The 18,454-nt window shown below is 43.7% G+C and overlaps 2 protein-coding genes across 2 annotated transcripts in view; both read left to right on the plus strand.

Annotated features, from left to right (window-relative positions):
- Positions 1-15,250, plus strand: part of LOC117354959 (zinc finger protein 729-like) — a 31,417-nt gene extending 16,167 nt beyond the window's left edge. The window contains exons 4-5 of the mRNA XM_033932917.1: positions 11,186-13,736; positions 15,235-15,250. Coding sequence (XP_033788808.1) covers positions 11,186-13,736; positions 15,235-15,250 — 2,567 coding nt within the window. The remainder of the gene's footprint in view (positions 1-11,185; positions 13,737-15,234) is intronic.
- Positions 15,251-16,757: 1,507 nt separating this feature from the next.
- LOC117355647 (NADH dehydrogenase [ubiquinone] flavoprotein 2, mitochondrial-like) lies at positions 16,758-17,644 on the plus strand. Its single transcript, XM_033934530.1, has 2 exons — positions 16,758-16,848; positions 16,894-17,644. Exons 1-2 carry the CDS (start codon positions 16,822-16,824, stop codon positions 17,587-17,589), a joined length of 723 nt encoding a protein of 240 aa, XP_033790421.1. The 5' UTR covers positions 16,758-16,821; the 3' UTR covers positions 17,590-17,644.
- Positions 17,645-18,454: the final 810 nt, after the last annotated feature.

Below are 18,454 nucleotides of genomic sequence, written 5' to 3' on the forward strand. Positions count from 1 at the left end.
CCAACAGTCTCCCGGTCTTACCCCCCCCATGCGCAAAATTTATACCGTTGAAAATAGATATCACGAGAGGCCCGTTGCATCAAGATTGTATCTATCTGGCGCCGTACCGTCAGCAAGCGAAGTTTATCATCTGCTGAAAAAGAAGTACAGTGACGCGCCTGCAACTGTCGAAGCTCCCTCGACAAAGCCAATAACTCAGCATCCAGGGACTTCTGTTTGCGTGAGAGATAATAATAAACCCCCGCAGAACCGCCTTGGAAGCCTCCCAATAGGTCACCGGATGAACATCTGCAGTGTTATTGTGAGAACTATACTCCAGCCACTGTTCCCAAAGATATTTATGAAATTCGAGATCTCGATAAAGGTAACACGGAAATTTCCAATGTTGTTCCCCCGGTTCCACCGTAAACTGAAATTCCATGACAACAGGTGAGTGATCCGACAAGGGAACCTCCTCAATATCTATCCCAGACAACCTGGGGAGCAGAGAGGGCGATACCAACAAATAATCCAATCGAGCACATACATTGTGGAGGTGGGAGTAAAAGGTGTAGGTGCGTTCCAAGGGGTGCAAAATCCTCCAAGTGTCCAATAACTGCAACTGGCTAAGCAAAAAATTTACCCCCTTTGCTCCATGGTCCCTTGCCCCTATCTTTGCCGGACTACAATCCAGGGCAGGATCTACAGTAATGTTGAAGTTCCCTCCCACCAAAGGCTGGTAATCAGGATACATGGCTATCTTGGCCAGCAGAGCTGAAAAAAATTTATGGTTATACACATTAGGAGCATACACATTACACAATAACCATTTGTGCCCCCATAATTCTCCCAACACTATAACATAACGGCCGTCCTGATCCTGGAGAACTTTATGAGTGTGGAAGGGCAATTGTTTATGAATAAGGATGGCAACCCCTCGCTTCCGGGTACCAAAGGAAGACAAGCAGACCTCGCCCATCCAGTCTCTCCGAAGCTTGAGGTGTTTCATAATGGAAAGATAGGTTTCTTGCAAAGGGATATCAGTCCCCCTCCTGTGGAACCAGGTCAAAACTTTCTTCCTCTTGATAGGAGAATGAATCCCGTCCACATTTAAGGTAGCTATAGTCAACTTAGTCATTAGGAACAAGTTCCCCAAAGATAATAACAGGAGACAATATAGTACAATAGACAGGCAGCCCCCCAGCTAGGCCCCCCTTCCAGGAGTACTGGAGCTGAAACACTCTAAAAAAGAGCACGGGACACGGAAGCAAGGCCAATCGCCCCCAAGAACGCTGCACCACCACTCACACATCTCTCACCCCCACCCATTCATACAACCACCACACAGATCCACAGTCAATCACAACAGGCACTCCCCCACACCCCCACCCAACCATCCCCCCTCCACTTCCCCCCAACCGCAACTCTCCCCCCTGAGAAAAGCTTCCCCAGAGCCATCCCCAAAAACCCCCAATACAAAAGAAAAAACTAAGAACAAAAAATTCCACTCCCAAAAAGTGGAGCAACCTAAAGTCCATAGCTGAGCTCTCAGGGATCCAGTCTCCCAAAAAGACAGTATCTGCCCATAGAAAAGGAAAATCCAGCCAGCGCTGGAGCAAATCGGCCATCCTCTAGCAGCCCAATCCAAACAAGCCCCAGCAAGGGAAAACAGCAGAGAGTCCAAACAAATATGTAGTGCCGGCTACCCCAAAACAGTCTTAAGCAAGAAACCAAACCAGATCAGAAGGTCGCCAGACAGCAAACATCCGAAACCCCGCAGCTCATTCCCACACCAGCCAGCAGGGTCGAAGCAGCACTCCCCTCCACAACTCAGGTGTTCAATGCCTCTCAAATAGAGGAAGGCCACAGAGAGAAAAAAGCTGATGGCAAACTGCCACTTCAAAGGGCCGGATCAACCTCCGGGGCTCCCCCATCTGCCACCGCCGGCATGGAATCGAGATATTTCTGCGCCGCTGCTCGATCGACAAAGGTGTGAGGCTTCCCCTCTCTCCAAATGCGCAACAATGCCAGGTACACCAGCGCAAACCTCACCACTCTTCTGTGAAGCGTGGTGCACAGGGGAGCCATTTCTTTACGCATGGAGACCACATGAAGGGAATAGTCGTTAAACAGCAACAGTTTCTTGCCATCATAGTCCAACTGACCCACTTTCCGGTAAGCTTATAGAATAAGTTCTTTTCTTTCCAGTTAAGATAACGAGCAATCGCAGCCCTAGGGCGGTTATTATCCCCCGAGCGAGAGCCCAGGGAATGTGCTCACTCGCAGATAAAGCCGGTCGGCGGTGCCTCCAGGCCCAGCTTAGTCGGTAGCCAAAGTTGAAAAAAATGGTACAGGTCCTGGTCAGCCCGGAGCTCTGGGAGACCCACCACGCGAAGGTTGTTGCGGCGTTGGCGATTCTCCTGCTCATTGAGGCGGTCAGTCAGCGCTGACACCTGGGCATGCAAGGTGACCAAACTTGAGCGGTCCCGCAGCGCCGCGTCTTCCCCGTCAGAGACACGCTGCTCCACCGCCGCAATACGGCCTGCCTGTGTCTCAAAACGCTCGTTTATGCAGTCCACTGCAGACTGGAGCTTATGGAGCCGATCCTCTAGTGCCGCGGTCACCAGGTGGGAAATATCCTGCACCCACTCAACCCCACTTCGCTGGAGCCGAAGATGGGGTCGGCGCCGCCGCCATTTTGATAGCAGTGAAAGCAGACTTAGGCTTTGGCGTCTTCGCAGAATGCACCGGCATGCTGGACCCAAAGCGCCGTTCCCGAAGCTGTACTCGCGCACAGCACTAAAGGAAGATCTCCAGGGAGATTTTTGCTGATCGGGCAACCACTTGTCGGGAGTTTAGCAGAGTTTCGGAGACCGGGGACCAGAGAGCTCAAGGGCACACGTCCGTTCAGATCCGATGCATCACGTGACCCCCCCTAAATGTGTCATTTTAACACGTCATTCTGTAAGTTAAGACTGTAACTACACCCCCCATGTCTCTCCCCAGAGAGCACCTCTTTCCACTGAGCTCTCCTAGAATGTATGCACGTAAGCACCCACCCACCCACATGATTGTTAGTGCTCTGTGCTTAAATTTAAGTGCCTTGGGGGGGGGCTTTGAGAAGGGGTACTAACCTCGTCGAGCTTATCTTTGGGACATTGCTGTGAACAAGGCTGCCCTGGAACTTCAATAAGATAAGTTGCTCTGCATTTCATATTCTGCTCTTTTCACTGGTTTTCAGCATTATATCTGCTTAATTTCTATTCTCATCCCTGTTTCTTACTAAAAAAAAAAAAAAAAAAAAAAGCACAAAAAAATAAACCCTTCTCTTTCCTCTGTTAAATCTCATTTCATCTTTCCCTTTCCCTTCATAGGAATAAGGGTAAGACTTATAGTCCCACCAACCCCAGGGACCACTATTCATATATAGAGACCCATCTAATCAGGACTACTCAAATCAAGTCACTTCACAACCAATCAAGATGACCTTTATTCTATGCAATCACTGTGGTGCTTTAATTCCAAGACATACTATTTGGAGGCTTAAGGCTTGCCCCATCTGTCTTCAAATTGCCAGTATTAAGGAGGAGCTCTGCAAACTTAAACAGGAATTGAATACAATTAAAGCAGCTTCCATCACTCCACAAAATCATACCAACTTACCACCTCTACCTCAAAGAATAAAACAGCCCAGGAATAAATGGGTCACAGTAGGCTCAGGAAGACTGCGACTTGTAACACAGAAACATCCACCTTCACTAATATTACCTCTACAGAATTCCTTCGCTCCACTAGTGCACTGCGATACTCAGGAAAACAGAAGGGAGGTGGGACTGGAACCAATGAAGGTAACTCAAGAGAACAAGCGCACCCTAAGTACAAATAAAAAAGCCAAAAACAGAAAACTATTACTGTTGGGGGATTCCATCATCAGAGGCATTAACCTTGGAACACAGGGCGAGGAGACCAAAATAGTGAAATGTCTTCCAGGATCCTCAGCTACCAGGAGTTCCAGGCAAATACTGACTATAATTAAGGAAGAAACTAAGGATTTTAACACTGATGTTGTTATCCATCTGGGAACAAATGACCTGGCCAACAACTCCACACTTGCAGCTCAGAAAGCTTTTCGGGAGCTTGGTGAAGGCGTGAAACCTTTTGTAAAGACTTTAGCTTTTTCTGAAATACTGCCTGGAAAGGGAGAGCAAAGCGTGAAAAACACAGAGGATTTTAATAGATGGCTCAGAGCCTGGTGTCATCAAGAAGGCTTCAGATACATAGGAGGATGGGGAAATACATGGAAGGACAAGAAGCTATATTGCACTGATGGGCTACATATTACTACAGCAGGAAAAAGAAACCTTGCAGAGAAATTTAGACTATTTTTCTATGCATTTAAACTAGAAGGTGGGGGTGGTGTATGTACGAAGGACAATTATAGAGACCACCCCCGGCAAAAGAAAAGATGTGATAGTAGTAAAGGCTGCAACATAAGCAATATCAGCAACTCATTTCTTAGTATTGCAACGGAAAGTGAAACGACACAAGAATCCATACGAAAAAGGAGATTATCGCTGAAAAATAGCTGGAAAGCGATGACCACAAATGCTTGCAGTCTAAGCAACAAAGTTCATGATCTGCAAGCCCTGATGTTAGAGGCAGATCTAGATATTGTTGCTATCACAGAGACATTGTTCAGTGAATCACATGGATGGGATGCAAACATACCGGGATATAATCTTTTTAGGAAGGACAGAGATGGTCATAAAGGTGGAGGAGTATCTCTCTATGTAAAGATCAATATCCAAGCGACCGAAATGCAAGGGACCTGGGGAGAGGAAGAAGCGATATGGATTGCTCTGAAAAGAGAAGATGGAACTTCTATCTACGTGGGTATAGTCTACAGACCTCCGACTCAATCGCAGCAAATTGATAAGGATCTGATTGTGGATATCCAAAAGTTTGGAAGGAAAGAGGAGGTTCTGCTGTTGGGAGATTTCAACCTGCCGGATGCGGACTGGAATGTTCCGTCTGCGGAATCGGAAAGAAGTAGGGAAATTGTGGATGCCTTTCAAGAGGCTCTGCTCAGACAAATGGTGACGGAACCCACAAGGGAAAAAGCGATATTGGATCTGGTCCTCACAAATGGAGAGAGTATCTCTAATGTTCGAGTGGGTGCTCACCTGGGAAGTAGCAATCATCAAACGGTTTGGTTTGATATAACGCTAAAGTGGAGAGCGGCCGCACGATACTGAAAGTCCTAGATTTCAAACGTACGGACTTTAATGCAATGGGAAAGTACCTGAAGAAAGAGCTGTTAGGATGGGAGGGCATAAGAGAAGTGGAAAGACAGTGGTCTAAGCTGAAAGGAGCGATAAAAATGGCTACGGACCTTTATGTGAAGAAAATCAATAAAAAACAAGAGAAAAAGGAAGCCGATATGGTTCTCCAACCTAGTGGCTGAGAAAATAAAGGCGAAAGAGTTGGCGTTCATGAAATATAAAAATACCCAAGAAGAGGAGAGCAGAAAGGACTACAGGGTGAAACTGAAAGAAGCCAAGAGAGAGATACGTTTGGCGAAGGCACAGGCGGAAGAACAAATGGCTAAAAATGTAAATAAGGGAGATAAATTTTTTTCAGATATATTAGTGAAAGGAGGAAGATAAAAAATGGAATTGCTAGGCTAAAAGATGCTGGGAACAAATATGTGGAGAGTGATGAGGAGAAAGCAAATGTGCTAAACAAATACTTCTGTTCTGTGTTCACAGAAGAAAATCCTGGAGAAGGACCGAGATTGTCTGACAAAGTTACACGAGAAAATGGAGTAGATTCTGCGCCGTTCACGGAGGAGGATGTTTATGAGCAACTTGAAAAACTGAAGGTGGACAAAGCAATGGGACCAGATGGGATCCATCCCAGGATACTAAGGGAGCTCAGAGAGGTTCTGGCGAGTCCTATTAAAGACTTGTTCAACAAATCTCTGGAGATGGGAGTGATTCCTGGGGATTAGAGGAGAGTGGATGTGGTCCCTATTCATAAAAGTGGTCACAGGGATGAAGCAGGAAACTACAGGCCGGTGAGCCTCACTTCAGTTGTTGGAAAAATAATGGAAGTTTTGCTGAAAGAAAGGATAGTGTACTTCCTTGAATCTAATGGGTTACAGGATCCGAGGCAACATGGCTTTACAAAAGGTAAATCGTGCCAAACGAACCTGATTGAATTTTTTGATTGGGTGACCAGAGAGCTGGATCGAGGACATATGCTAGATGTAATTTACTTGGATTTCAGCAAAGCCTTGATACAGTTCCTCTTAGGAGGCTCTTGAACAAACTTGAAGGGCTGAAGTTAGGACCCAAAGTGGTGAACTGGGTCAGAAACTGGCTGTCGGACAGACGCCAGAGGGTGGTGGTTAATGGAAGTCGCTCAAAGGAAGGAAAGGTGACTAGTGGAGTCCCTCAGGGTTCGGTGCTGGGACCAATCCTGTTCAATATGTTGGTGAGTGACATTGCTGAAGGGTTAGAAGGAAAAGTGTGCCTTTTTGCAGATGATACCAAGATTTGTAACAGAGTAGACACCGAAGAGGGAGTAGAAAATATGAAAAAGGATCTGCAAAAGTTAGAGGAATGGTCTAATGCCTGGCAACTAAAATTCAATGCAAAGAAATGCAGAGTAATGCATTTGGGGATTAATAATAGGAAGGAACCGTATATGCTGGGAGGAGAGAAGCTGATATGCACGGACGGGGAGAGGGACCTTGGGGTGATAGTGTCCGAAGATCTAAAGGCAAAAAAACAGTGTGACAAGGCAGTGGCTGCTGCCAGAAGGATGCTGGGCTGTATAAAGAGAGGCGTAGTTAGTAGAAGGAAGAAGGTGTTGACGCCCCTGTACAGGTCCACTTGGAGTATTGTGTTCAGTTTTGGAGACCGTATCTGGCGAAAGACGTAAGAAGACTTGAGGCGGTCCAGAGGAGGGCGACGAAAATGATAGGAGGCTTGCGCCAGAAGACGTATGAGGAGAGACTGGAAGCCCTGAATATGTATACCCTAGAGGAAAGGAGAGACAGGGGAGATATGATTCAGACGTTCAAATACTTGAAGGGTATTAACATAGAACAAAATCTTTTCCAGAGAAAGGAAAATGGTAAAACTAGAAGACATAATTTGAGGTTGAGGGGTGGTAGATTCAGGGGCAATGTTAGGAAATTCTACTTTACGGAGAGGGTGGTGGATGCCTGGAATGCGCTCCCGAGAGAGGTGGTGGAGAGTAAAACTGTGACTGAGTTCAAAGAAGCGTGGGATGAACACAGAAGATTTAGAATCAGAAAATAATATTAAATATTGAACTAGGCCAGTTACTGGGCAGACTTGCACGGTCTGTGTCTGTGTATGGCTGTTTGGTGGAGGATGGGCAGGGGAGGGCTTCAATGGCTGGGAGGGTGTAGATGGGCTGGAGTAAGTCTTAACAGAGATTTCGGCAGTTTGAACCCAAGCAGAGTACCGGGTAAAGCTTTGGATTCTTGCCCAGAAATAGCTAAGAAGAAAAAAAAAAAAAAAAATTTAAATTGAATCAGGTTGGGCAGACTGGATGGACCATTCAGGTCTTTATCTGCCGTCATCTACTATGTTACTATGTTATGAACTTCCTTTGGTTGAAGACCCGGTATATAAGGTTAAGTTTTAGTTTAGTTTAGTACTAAAAGAACTCAAACATGAAATTGCTGATTTGCTGTAACCTGTCGTTAAAATCATCTGTAATACCTGAAGATTGGAGGATGGCCAATATTACACCAATTTTTAAAAAGGGCTCCAGGTGAGATCTAGGAAATTTCAGACCGGTAAGCCTCACTTCGGATGTGGATAAAGGTGAGCTGGTTGATATAATGTATCTAGATTTTCAGAAAGCTTTTGATAAAGTTCCTCACGAGAGGCTCTTGAGAAAATTAAAGCGTCATGGGATAGGTGGCAAAGTTCAGTTGTGGATTAGGAAATGGTTATTGGATAGAAAACAGTAGTGCTGCCCAATTCGCGAGTCAAATTAGAGAATGACACGGGGAAAAAATCTGTCCCTGTCACTGCACCGTCCCCGGCCCACATCCTCTGCACCCCCCCGTCACCGATGTTCCCTTCACCGTCACCGCCATCCCTTTTACAGCCCCGTCACCGCCCCTGCCATCCCATTCACCGCCCCGTCATCGTCCCCGCAGCATCCATATAAGCCTCAGAACTGCGAAACACCATGAAGACAGAAGAGAGTCCTGCCACTACTACTACTGCACTGAGAATCTGTTTCAGTGCCTCTGCCCTGTAGTAAACACAGAACATAAAATAAATCAATTGACTTGTCCTCCCTTGCAATGACGTGTCCCCCATGTTCACCTATAGCTCGAATCAGGTCAATTGTGCACACTAAAAATGCAGGAGGATCTGGAACGTGAGTGCAGGCAGGCAGTGATACAAAAACAGCAGACACCCGACCGACTGCAGTGTTCTGCCATCTCCCTCCCTCCATCTCACCTTAGATGTAGAGTATGCCGGCTTTCTTTTTCGCCCAGCCGCACATGCGGGTGCTCATTTGTTCAATATTCTCTTCTGACGCAACCAGAAACAGGAAGTTGTAAGAGAGGAGAAGATTGATCAACTCAAGCAGCCGCGCAAGCGCGGCTTTTTGAACGCGTGCGGCTGGGCGAAAAATAAAGCCGGCATACTCTACATCAGTGTTTTTCAACCTTTTTACACCCGTGAACCGGCAGAAATAAAAGAATTATTTTGTGGACCGGCAAACTACTAGGACTAAAATTTTAAAACCCTGTTTCCGCCCCATCTCTGCAAGCTCGGTCACCTCAGTAACTATAGAAAAATAGACAAATATAGTGCAAAATATAGACAGCAGATATAACTTCTCAAAACTGAAACATTTTGATCACTAAATTGAAAATAAAATCATTTTTCCTATCTTTGCTGTCTGGTGATTGATTTCATGAGTCTCTGGTTGTGTTTCCTTCTGTCTTTGTATCCTTTCTTTCATTTCTTTCTTTCTGCACTCAGGCCCAAGAATTGTCCCTTTCTATTCCCTCCCTCTTTCGTTCCTATGTCCTTAGTGCACCCGATGCCTCCTTCCCATGTCCTTAGTGCCTCTTCCTGTCTTTAGCGCCCCCAGTGCCTCCTTCCCATGTCTTTAGTGCTCCAGTGCCTCCTTTCCATGTCTTTAGTGCCCCAGTGCCTCCTTCTCATGTCCTTAGTGCCCCTTCCTGTCTTTAGTGCCCCCAGTGCCTCCTCCCCATGTCTTTAGTGCCCCAGTGCCTCCTTCCCATGTCCTTAGTGCCCCTTCCTGTCTTTAGTGCCCCAGTGCCTCCTTCCTATGTCCTTAGTGCCCCTTCCTGTCTTTAGTGCCCCCAGTGCCTCCTCCCCATGTCTTTAGTGCCCCAGTGCCTCCTTTCCATGTCTTTAGTGCCCCAGTGCCTCCTTCCCATGTCCTTAGTGCCCCTTCCTGTCTTTAGTGCCCCCAGTGCCTCCTCCCCATGTCTTTAGTGCCCCCAGTGCCTCCTTCCCATGTCTTTAGTGTCCCAGTTCCTCCTTCCCATGTCCTTAGTGCCCCTTCCTGTCTTTAGTGCCCCCAGTGCCTCCTTCCCATGTCTTTAGTGCCCCTAGTGCCTCCTTCCTATGTCCCTCTCACTGCCTTCCACACTTTGTCCCACCCCCACCCCCGAAGCCTGCCTGCCTGCCAGTCTACCTTTCTCCCTCCCTAGCCAAAGCCAGCCTGCTGCCTCCCTGCCGCTCAAAAAATAAAAAAAGCCTCCTTCCTTTTCCCCTGCTCTTACCGCCATGCTCATGTTGCAGCTACTAAAGCCGACAGGAAGTCTTTCCGACTCAATTCTGAAGTCGGAGAGGACGTTCTGGGCCAGCCAGGCAGCGATTGGCTGGCTCAGAACGTCCTCTCCGACGTCAGAATGACTTCCTGTCGGCTGTAGTAGCTGCAACATGAGCATGGCGGTAAGAGCAGGGGAAAAGGAAGGAGGCTTTTTTTTTTTTCGCACGGACCGGCAGAAATTCAACCGGCGGTAAGGAGGAGGGAGGGAGATGGCGGGGACCGCGCGATCCTTGATTGCCTCACTACGGGGACAAGTCCATTCACCGCTCCACGGGGCGGTGAATGGCCTTGTCCCCGTCCCGCAGAGGCCACTATTTTTTCTTCCCCGTTACGGCGGGCTACCCGCGGCTAAATGCGGCTAGCCGCGGGTAACCCGCCACCGTGTCATTCTCTAATTCAAATCAATTCACTGATTCACTTCGGGTGAATCGATTCGAGTCGATTTGTTTTTGCAATGGCGACTTCAGTAGCCCATCCACCCTCCACTTCTATTGAGGACATCTAAGGCTGCCTGGTTCTCAATTCACATATTCATGACCCACTACAGTTTGGAAAATCTTATTAGATAGCATGCTCAGTTCAGCTCCAAAGTTAAGTTTAATTTCTGATTAGAAGCCAAATTCCCTCAAGCCCTATTCATTAGCTGGGGAGTCCTCACATGTGAGAATATGCTTCCTGCTTCTGTGAGAAAGCACAGTTATTTATCTGTAACGGGAGTTATCCAAGGAAAGCAGGCAGATATTCTCATATCCCACCACCTCCCCTTCTTGGCTTCTTAGCTTTCTTACTAAACTGATAGTCCCAAGACTTGGCAGTGGGTGGGAAGGCACCATCACATGCGTATATGGACAGTCTTTTGATTTCTTAAAGTGGCAGTTCACTTTGGATAGTTGGTGCCAGATTATGTGGATGATAACGATATTTTATATACTACAACAGAGCTGACGTGGTAGGAGTGCTCAAATTCATTGAAGTGCTATTCCATAAGTTACTACCTAAGAGCTATTGTATATAAGTGCAAGGGGTGGTGTGCAAATAGGCGGGGCATGAGTAGGCTATGGGTGATTCCTATACTTAACACAAAACCTATAGATTACTGTCGGACCACTCAGATTTTTGGCACCTTTATAAAATTGACTCCCTTAACTCTACTCACTGCCATTTCCAAGGAACAGCTCACAAACTTACATTGTCTAAAGATAAATGCTTAAAAATGTTTTGCAAATAGGAAACTGACAATTCTGGTCCTATATAACTTATCTTTCATTATAATCAAGTCTTATCTTAGAAACCACTGCTGTTTTCTAACTCATGAGAAATAACTTCTGTTTATATCCAGCAGATCAGCAGATCCAACCTGAATGGCAGAGAATAAAGAGTCAAAGAGAAGATCCGGTAGAAATGGACCAAATCCAAGCACAGTCAGAAAATATCTATGAGAATATTTCCCAGAGACCTGACAACATTAGCAGAAAGAATTGTAAGCAGGGATCAAAGGAACAAAGATACCCTGCAGGAGCCACAAAGGAAGGAGTCACTAAGTATGAGAGAAATGATGGTAACATCCCTGAGGACAAGAGACACCTAGCAGAGAGACCCTTCCAAATTCATAATAGTGGTAAAGTGACTTCTGAATTCCTCCATGATAAGGAGAAAGGAAAAAAACACCAGAAAGAACTCCAAATGCACAAAAGCAATCATAAAAATAAGAAATTATTTACATGTACTGAGTGTAATAAAAGTTTCACTCAGCTTTCACTTCTAAAAAGGCACCAAATGATTCACACAGGGTACAAACCATATACGTGTACTGAGTGTAATAAAAGCTTCACTTACCTTTCAGATATAAAAAAACACCAAGTAATCCACACAGGGTACAAACCATATACGTGTTCTGAGTGTAATAAAAGCTTCACTCACCTTTCAGATTTAAAAAGTCACAAAATGATGCACACAGGGTACAAACCATATACATGTACTGAGTGTAATAAAAGCTTCACTTACCTTTCAGATCTAAAAAGACACCAAGTTATCCACACAGGGTGCAAACCATATACGTGTACTGAGTGTAATAAAAGCTTCACTCACCTTTCAGTTCTAAGAAGGCACAAAATGATGCATACAGGGTACAAACCATATACATGTACTGAGTGTAATAAAAGCTTCACTAGCCTTTCAAATCTAAATAAACACAGGATCATCCACACAGGAAACAAACCACATATGTGTACCGAGTGTAATAAAAGCTTCACTTACCTTTCATATCTAAAAAAACACCAAGTGATCCACACAGGGTACAAACCATATACATGTACTGAGTGTAATAAAAGCTTCACTTGCATTTCAATTTTAAAAAGGCACAAAATGATCCACACAGGGTACAAACCATATACGTGTACTGAGTGTAATAAAAGCTTCACTTACCTTTCAGATATAAAAAAACACCAAGTAATCCACACAGGGTACAAACCATATACGTGTTCTGAGTGTAGTAAAAGCTTCACTCACCTTTCAGATTTAAAAAGTCACAAAATGATGCACACAGGGTACAAACCATATATGTGTACTGAGTGTAATAAAAGCTTCACTCACCTTTCAGTTCTAAGAAGGCACAAAATGATGCACACAGGGTACAAACCATATACATGTACTGAGTGTAATAAAAGCTTCACTCGCCTTTCAAATCTAAATAAACACAGGATCATCCACACAGGAAACAAACCACATATGTGTACCGAGTGTAATAAAAGCTTCACTTACCTTTCATATCTAAAAAAACACCAAGTGATCCACACAGGGTACAAACCATATACATGTACTGAGTGTAATAAAAGCTTCACTTGCATTTCAATTTTAAAAAGGCACAAAATGATCCACACAGGGTACAAACCACATACGTGTACTGAGTGTAATAAAAGCTTCACTTACCTTTCAGATATAAAAAAACACCAAGTAATCCACACAGGGTACAAACCATATAAGTGTTCTGAGTGTAATAAAAGCTTCACTCACCTTTCAGATTTAAAAAGTCACAAAATAATGCACACAGGGTACAAACCATATACGTGTACTGAGTGTAATAAAAGCTTCACTTATCTTTCAGATCTAAAGAGACACCAAGTGATCCACACAGGGTGCAAACCATATACATGTACTGAGTGTAATAAAAGCTTCACTCACCTTTCAGTTCTAAGAAGGCACAAAATGATGCACACAGGGTACAAACCATATACATGTACTGAGTGTAATAAAAGCTTCACTCGCCTTTCAAATCTAAATAAACACAGGATCATCCACACAGGAAACAAACCACATATGTGTACCGAGTGTAATAAAAGCTTCACTTGCCTTTCATATCTAAAAAAACACCAAGTGATCCACACAGGGTACAAACCATATACATGTACTGAGTGTAATAAAAGCTTCACTTGCATTTCAATTTTAAAAAGGCACAAAATGATCCACACAGGGTACAAACCACATACGTGTACTGAGTGTAATAAAAGCTTCACTCGGCTTTCAAATCTAAAAATACACAGGATGATCCACACAAGGTGCAAACCATATACATGTACTGAGTGTAATAAAAGCTTCACGCGGCTTTCAAGTCTAAAAAGTCACAAAATGATCCACACAGGGTACAAACCACATATGTGTACAGAGTGTAATAAAAGCTTCACTCGCCTTTCAGGTCTAAAAAAACACCAAGTGATCCACACAGGGTACAAACCATATACGTGTTCTGAGTGTAATAAAAGCTTCACTCACCTTTCAGATTTAAAAAGTCACAAAATGATCCACACAGGGTACAAACCACATATGTGTTCTGAGTGTAATAAAAGCTTCACTCGCCTTTCAGGTCTAAAAAAACACCAAGTGATCCACACAGGGTACAAACCATATACATGTACCGAGTGTAATAAAAGCTTCACTCGACTTTCAAATCTAAAAATACACAGTATGATCCACACAGGGTGCAAACTAAAGAATGACATGGGGAAAAAATCTGGCCCTGGCCCCTGCCCACCGTCCCCTTCACCGCCCCCTTACCGCCATTCCCTTCACCGCCCCGTCACCGCCATCCCTTTCACCGTCCTGTCACCGTCACTGCCATCCCATTCACCGCCCCATCACCGTCCCCGCAGCATCCATATAAGCCTCAGTACTGCAATATTTAGCTTTCTTCTTATAAATCAAAGTTCTAGCTGCTGAACTAGAGAAAGAGATGTTCAGCTGGCAGGGCTTTGTTTATAATTTTTTATCAACACAACTAATATACTACTTTATCCTAAAGCAAAAAGAAAATAAATAGAATTTTTTTTTCTACCTTTGTTGTCTGGTTTCTGCTTTCCTGAAGTTCCAGGGAGGTCCAGAGAGAGATTGAGAAAGGGGGATGGGGTGATGGTCTAAGCTTCGGGTTCCATAGATAAAGAGAAGGATAGACAGAGAGATAGAGAAAGAGATTGATATGTGTTGCAGAAAGGAGGCTTTTATAGCTTGGAATCTTAATCTGAATATAGAAACTATTGTATTTCCCAGTATCTTTCTGTTTAGAATTTGTAAACTGTTTGAAACAATGGTTAGTTTACTAGATAAGGAGGGTGTGATACCTGCAGGCCTGGTAGATGGGATTAGTCTCTGGCTTCTGTGTCCCATTTAAGCAGCCTATCTTCCTGATAAACAATCCAGTCTGGCTGGATGATTAATGTATGTGAATTCTGTGCAGGAGCACAGAATTCTGCATCAACATTCCAGAGTCAGATTGATATAATTTCCCATAGGCCTTTGCTGACATTAGTTATGCCAACTGAAAATGCTGATTGCTAGCAATAGCTATGCTGGCATCTCCCATACTTTTTTTTTAATTTTAATTTTTATTCTTTGAAATGAAGGGAAGCTTGTGGTACCCTTCTATAAACAGCCAGTCTGCAATTCACAGATGCCTTGCTTACCTCCAACATTATATCAGCACGTCCCCTGTCCTGCAGAATCTCCAAGCTATGAAGATAAGCAGTGTTCCCATTATGAGTTCAAACCTCTGTCTTAGGTTGTATAGTCATCTGGGCGGGGCACCCAATATGGTATATCTTACCCGTCGTTGAGCGAATGAACGGTGCATAAGGAATGCAGGAAGCTTTCTCAGGAGGTTCAGGCATTAAGGTACCAAAATGTCATGAGGGAGTATGGGATATGAGATAATATATTATGTCTGACCCTGGTATGCAATGCAATAGGCCATGCCAAATTAAAACCAAATTGGAACCAAATTAGCCAAATTAGCAAGTGTCAGAGAAGATAATTGAAATTCATGTATAACTGCCTTAAAAGCTAGAAGGAAGGTTGTGGGATATGCGTTGTAAAGAAGTGTACATGTGTTTCATTTTACAGCAAAGGAAAATCATAACAATACATAACAAAATTTGTAGAATAATTAAGATACTGATAGGGTGAATTAAAACATTAAATACGTGGTGTGCAGTGGGAGAATACCCAAAGAAAAGTTCCGAAACTGAGACATGAGCGTTTTGTAGCAAATTTTCTAGTTTGTGCAATCTGTCCATTTTTAAAAGTGATAGTATGATTCACTTCTTTGGAGGTTTTCTTAAGTTGTTCAATGTAAGTATGGAGTTCAGTAAAGTTCAGCAGCTTGTAAAATGTCTCGTTCCCCATACCAAGAGGTAGTGGATGCACAGCATATGAAATAAAGTCTGGAATGTCCATAGCAGTAAATAAGTTGAACAGGACAGCAAAGCGTTCTTAGGAAGGTGGATGTCCTGAATCCATAGATCCAACGAACAGGAAACATTGTGTAAGAAGGTATTAAAGTCTTTGCAGTCAGGGTGCAGGAAGCTGAATTAGTCCAGCAGGAACTGACAGTCTCTTTAAACTGGTGAGATGCACACTTGGGATGAAATGATGTCTGCACAGGATCTGTCAGTCACTGGAAACTGGTGGTGTTCACCCTTGGGATGAAATGATGTCTGTGTACAGGGAGGGATACACCGGCTTGAAAAGAGTCCAGATATCATTCAACAGCTGTACTCCAGTGTGATCCAAATAAGAGATAGAAAAAGAGAAAGAAACCATGTTGCCTGTACTGAATGTAGAGAGAGAGAGAGACCAGGTTGCCTGTACTGAATGTGGCAACATGTGACAATATTAATGCATTTACTTGGTATAGTTATGGCAAAAGAGAGACAATATTCAGTTACTTAAGGTTCTTAATCAGACAGTCCAAAAAGATATGTTTTTGTATGCTGCATATAACTATTATGGCACTTCAGAGAGACCATAATTCTGTACTGAATGTATTAAAAAAAAAATTATGTCAGAAATGTGTACTGAATCTAGTGAGCACCATAGAATAAACACGGTATAAAGTAAAACCTTTACTTAAAAATATAACCCCTAACTAAGCTACATTTAGGATATGAAACAATAGATGAAAAGAACATTGTGCAATTGGGTTATTAAAAAAAAAAAATGGGGGAAAGAGCTCTAGAAATGGCCAATGTTATGTATCCTGGGGTACCCACTAAACTAAAACAAGTAGACAAAACACAGACCACATGGCACAGACAAAACATAGAACACAAAGCTTTAGGCGTGAAGCTATTCTTCCATCTGTCAAGTGTGCAGGGCCGAATTTAACTCTGCAAATAAACACATTGTTATAGAAAACCAAAACAAAGATGAACACATGAGTAGTACAAATAATGCATATCATAACCATCTCATATTCAGAAAAGGCATAAAGCTAATGTCTCTTTGGAGCGTCTATCTCTGCAGTGATAAAGAGGATCCTTGGAATACATTAGAAATATCTTTGTGAGCTTCGCCCCACCCACGTGTTCGGAGTAGCCCAGCGCGGTTCATTGCAGCGGAGAATCGTTGTTCGCTTGGGTGTTTGAAGATTGTTGTCAGTGCGCAAGCTCCTGCTACGTTTCCTCACGAGACCAGTCTGACGACACCGCCATGCTCCGGACAGTCCTGCAGCGCGCAGTGAGTAATCGCTCAAGGCAGCTCCAAGGAAAGAGGCGGTTGAATGGGAAACAGGCCCGCTACTTCCATAAAACAGCTTTGTGCAGTGGAGCTGAAGGAGCCTTGTTTGTGCACAGAGATACACCTGAGAATAATCCAAGTACGCCATTTGACTTCACAGCAGAAAACTACACGAGAATAGAAGCTATTATAAAAAACTACCCAGAGGGACATAAATCAGCTGCTGTGATCCCAATACTGGATTTGGCTCAAAGGCAGAATGGATGGCTGCCTATTTCTGCTATGAACAAGGTTGTTGAGATTTTACAAATGCCAGCCATGAGAGTATATGAAGTAGCAACATTTTATACAATGTTCAATCGCAAGCCAGTAGGAAAATACCACATTCAGATCTGCACGATGACACCCTGCATGCTTCGAGATTCTGATAATATACTAGAAGCTATTAAGAAAAAACTCGGTATACAAGTTGGAGAAACTACTGCAGACAAATTATTTACGTTGACAGAAGTGGAATGTCTTGGTGCCTGTGTGAATGCACCAGTGGTGCAAATCAATGATAACTATTATGAAGACCTGACACCAAAAAATATTGAAAATATAATTGATGAACTAGGAGCTGGCAGGGAACCAAAACCAGGCCCAAGGAATGGACGCTTCTCTTGTGAACCAGCTGATGGATTGGCTTCACTGACAGAACCACCAAAAGGCCCTGGATTTGGAGTTCGACAAGACCTTTAAGTGTCTATGCATTAACTGTACAAAATTAAGTGAATTTTGTATGCATTTTCTGTTTTTTGAACTACAATTATATTATATAGTTAAATAAAATCTTAACCTTCTTGATATCATCAGTTCAATAACTTATTCTACAGAAAGTACATCTATTAAATTTTGACAATATCTGCACTGTGAAAGTGTCTAATGCAACAGAGACCATTAAAAGCATGAGAGAAGACTTAATTTTCTGGTTTTACTTTCATTAAAAGTCTGATGCTTTAAATCCCTGCCATCTGTTTAATAAATAATGTACACCATTAAAAAAAAAAAAATATCTTTGTGCCAAAACTGGTCTGGGATGGCTATGTATATAACTGAACTGCTGCTAGGAAAAAGAAAAAAACATTTTAAATTAGCAGCATCCTCAAGGTCACTTAAAGCAAACTTCGTCCATGTTCCATTCAGGCCGACCTGACCACATGTCTGCCACCTGGGTTCCACTGCACTCGGAGGAGTGGGCACTGCGGTGCAGAAGTCAGGTGCAGGCTAGATGTGTCTTCTTTTGTCTGCACTGTCGTGTCCTGGCATTCAGAGGCAAGGGGCAAATTCCGGAAATCATTAGTCATGTCTAGGACAGAGAAAAATGCACATTTAGGGTTAAATTTCACAGTAATGTCAGAGTAAGAGACTGCCACTGGTACTACAGGCTTTGAAATCTTAGGGCCTGAGAGTGTATAGTGAGCTTAACTGAGCCCGCTGGTTTAGCATCTGACCAAGCTGGAGAGCCATATGCTAAAGAGATAGGTCCACTCAGACCCCTCTCCTCCATCTTAGTTCTGTTGCTGGAGGAAATACTGGATGCTGTGTTTGTGATTGAGGATCTTCG

This window comes from Geotrypetes seraphini, chromosome 2 (genome assembly GCF_902459505.1).
Source record: "Geotrypetes seraphini chromosome 2, aGeoSer1.1, whole genome shotgun sequence".
Taxonomy (NCBI): Eukaryota; Metazoa; Chordata; class Amphibia; order Gymnophiona; family Dermophiidae; genus Geotrypetes; species Geotrypetes seraphini.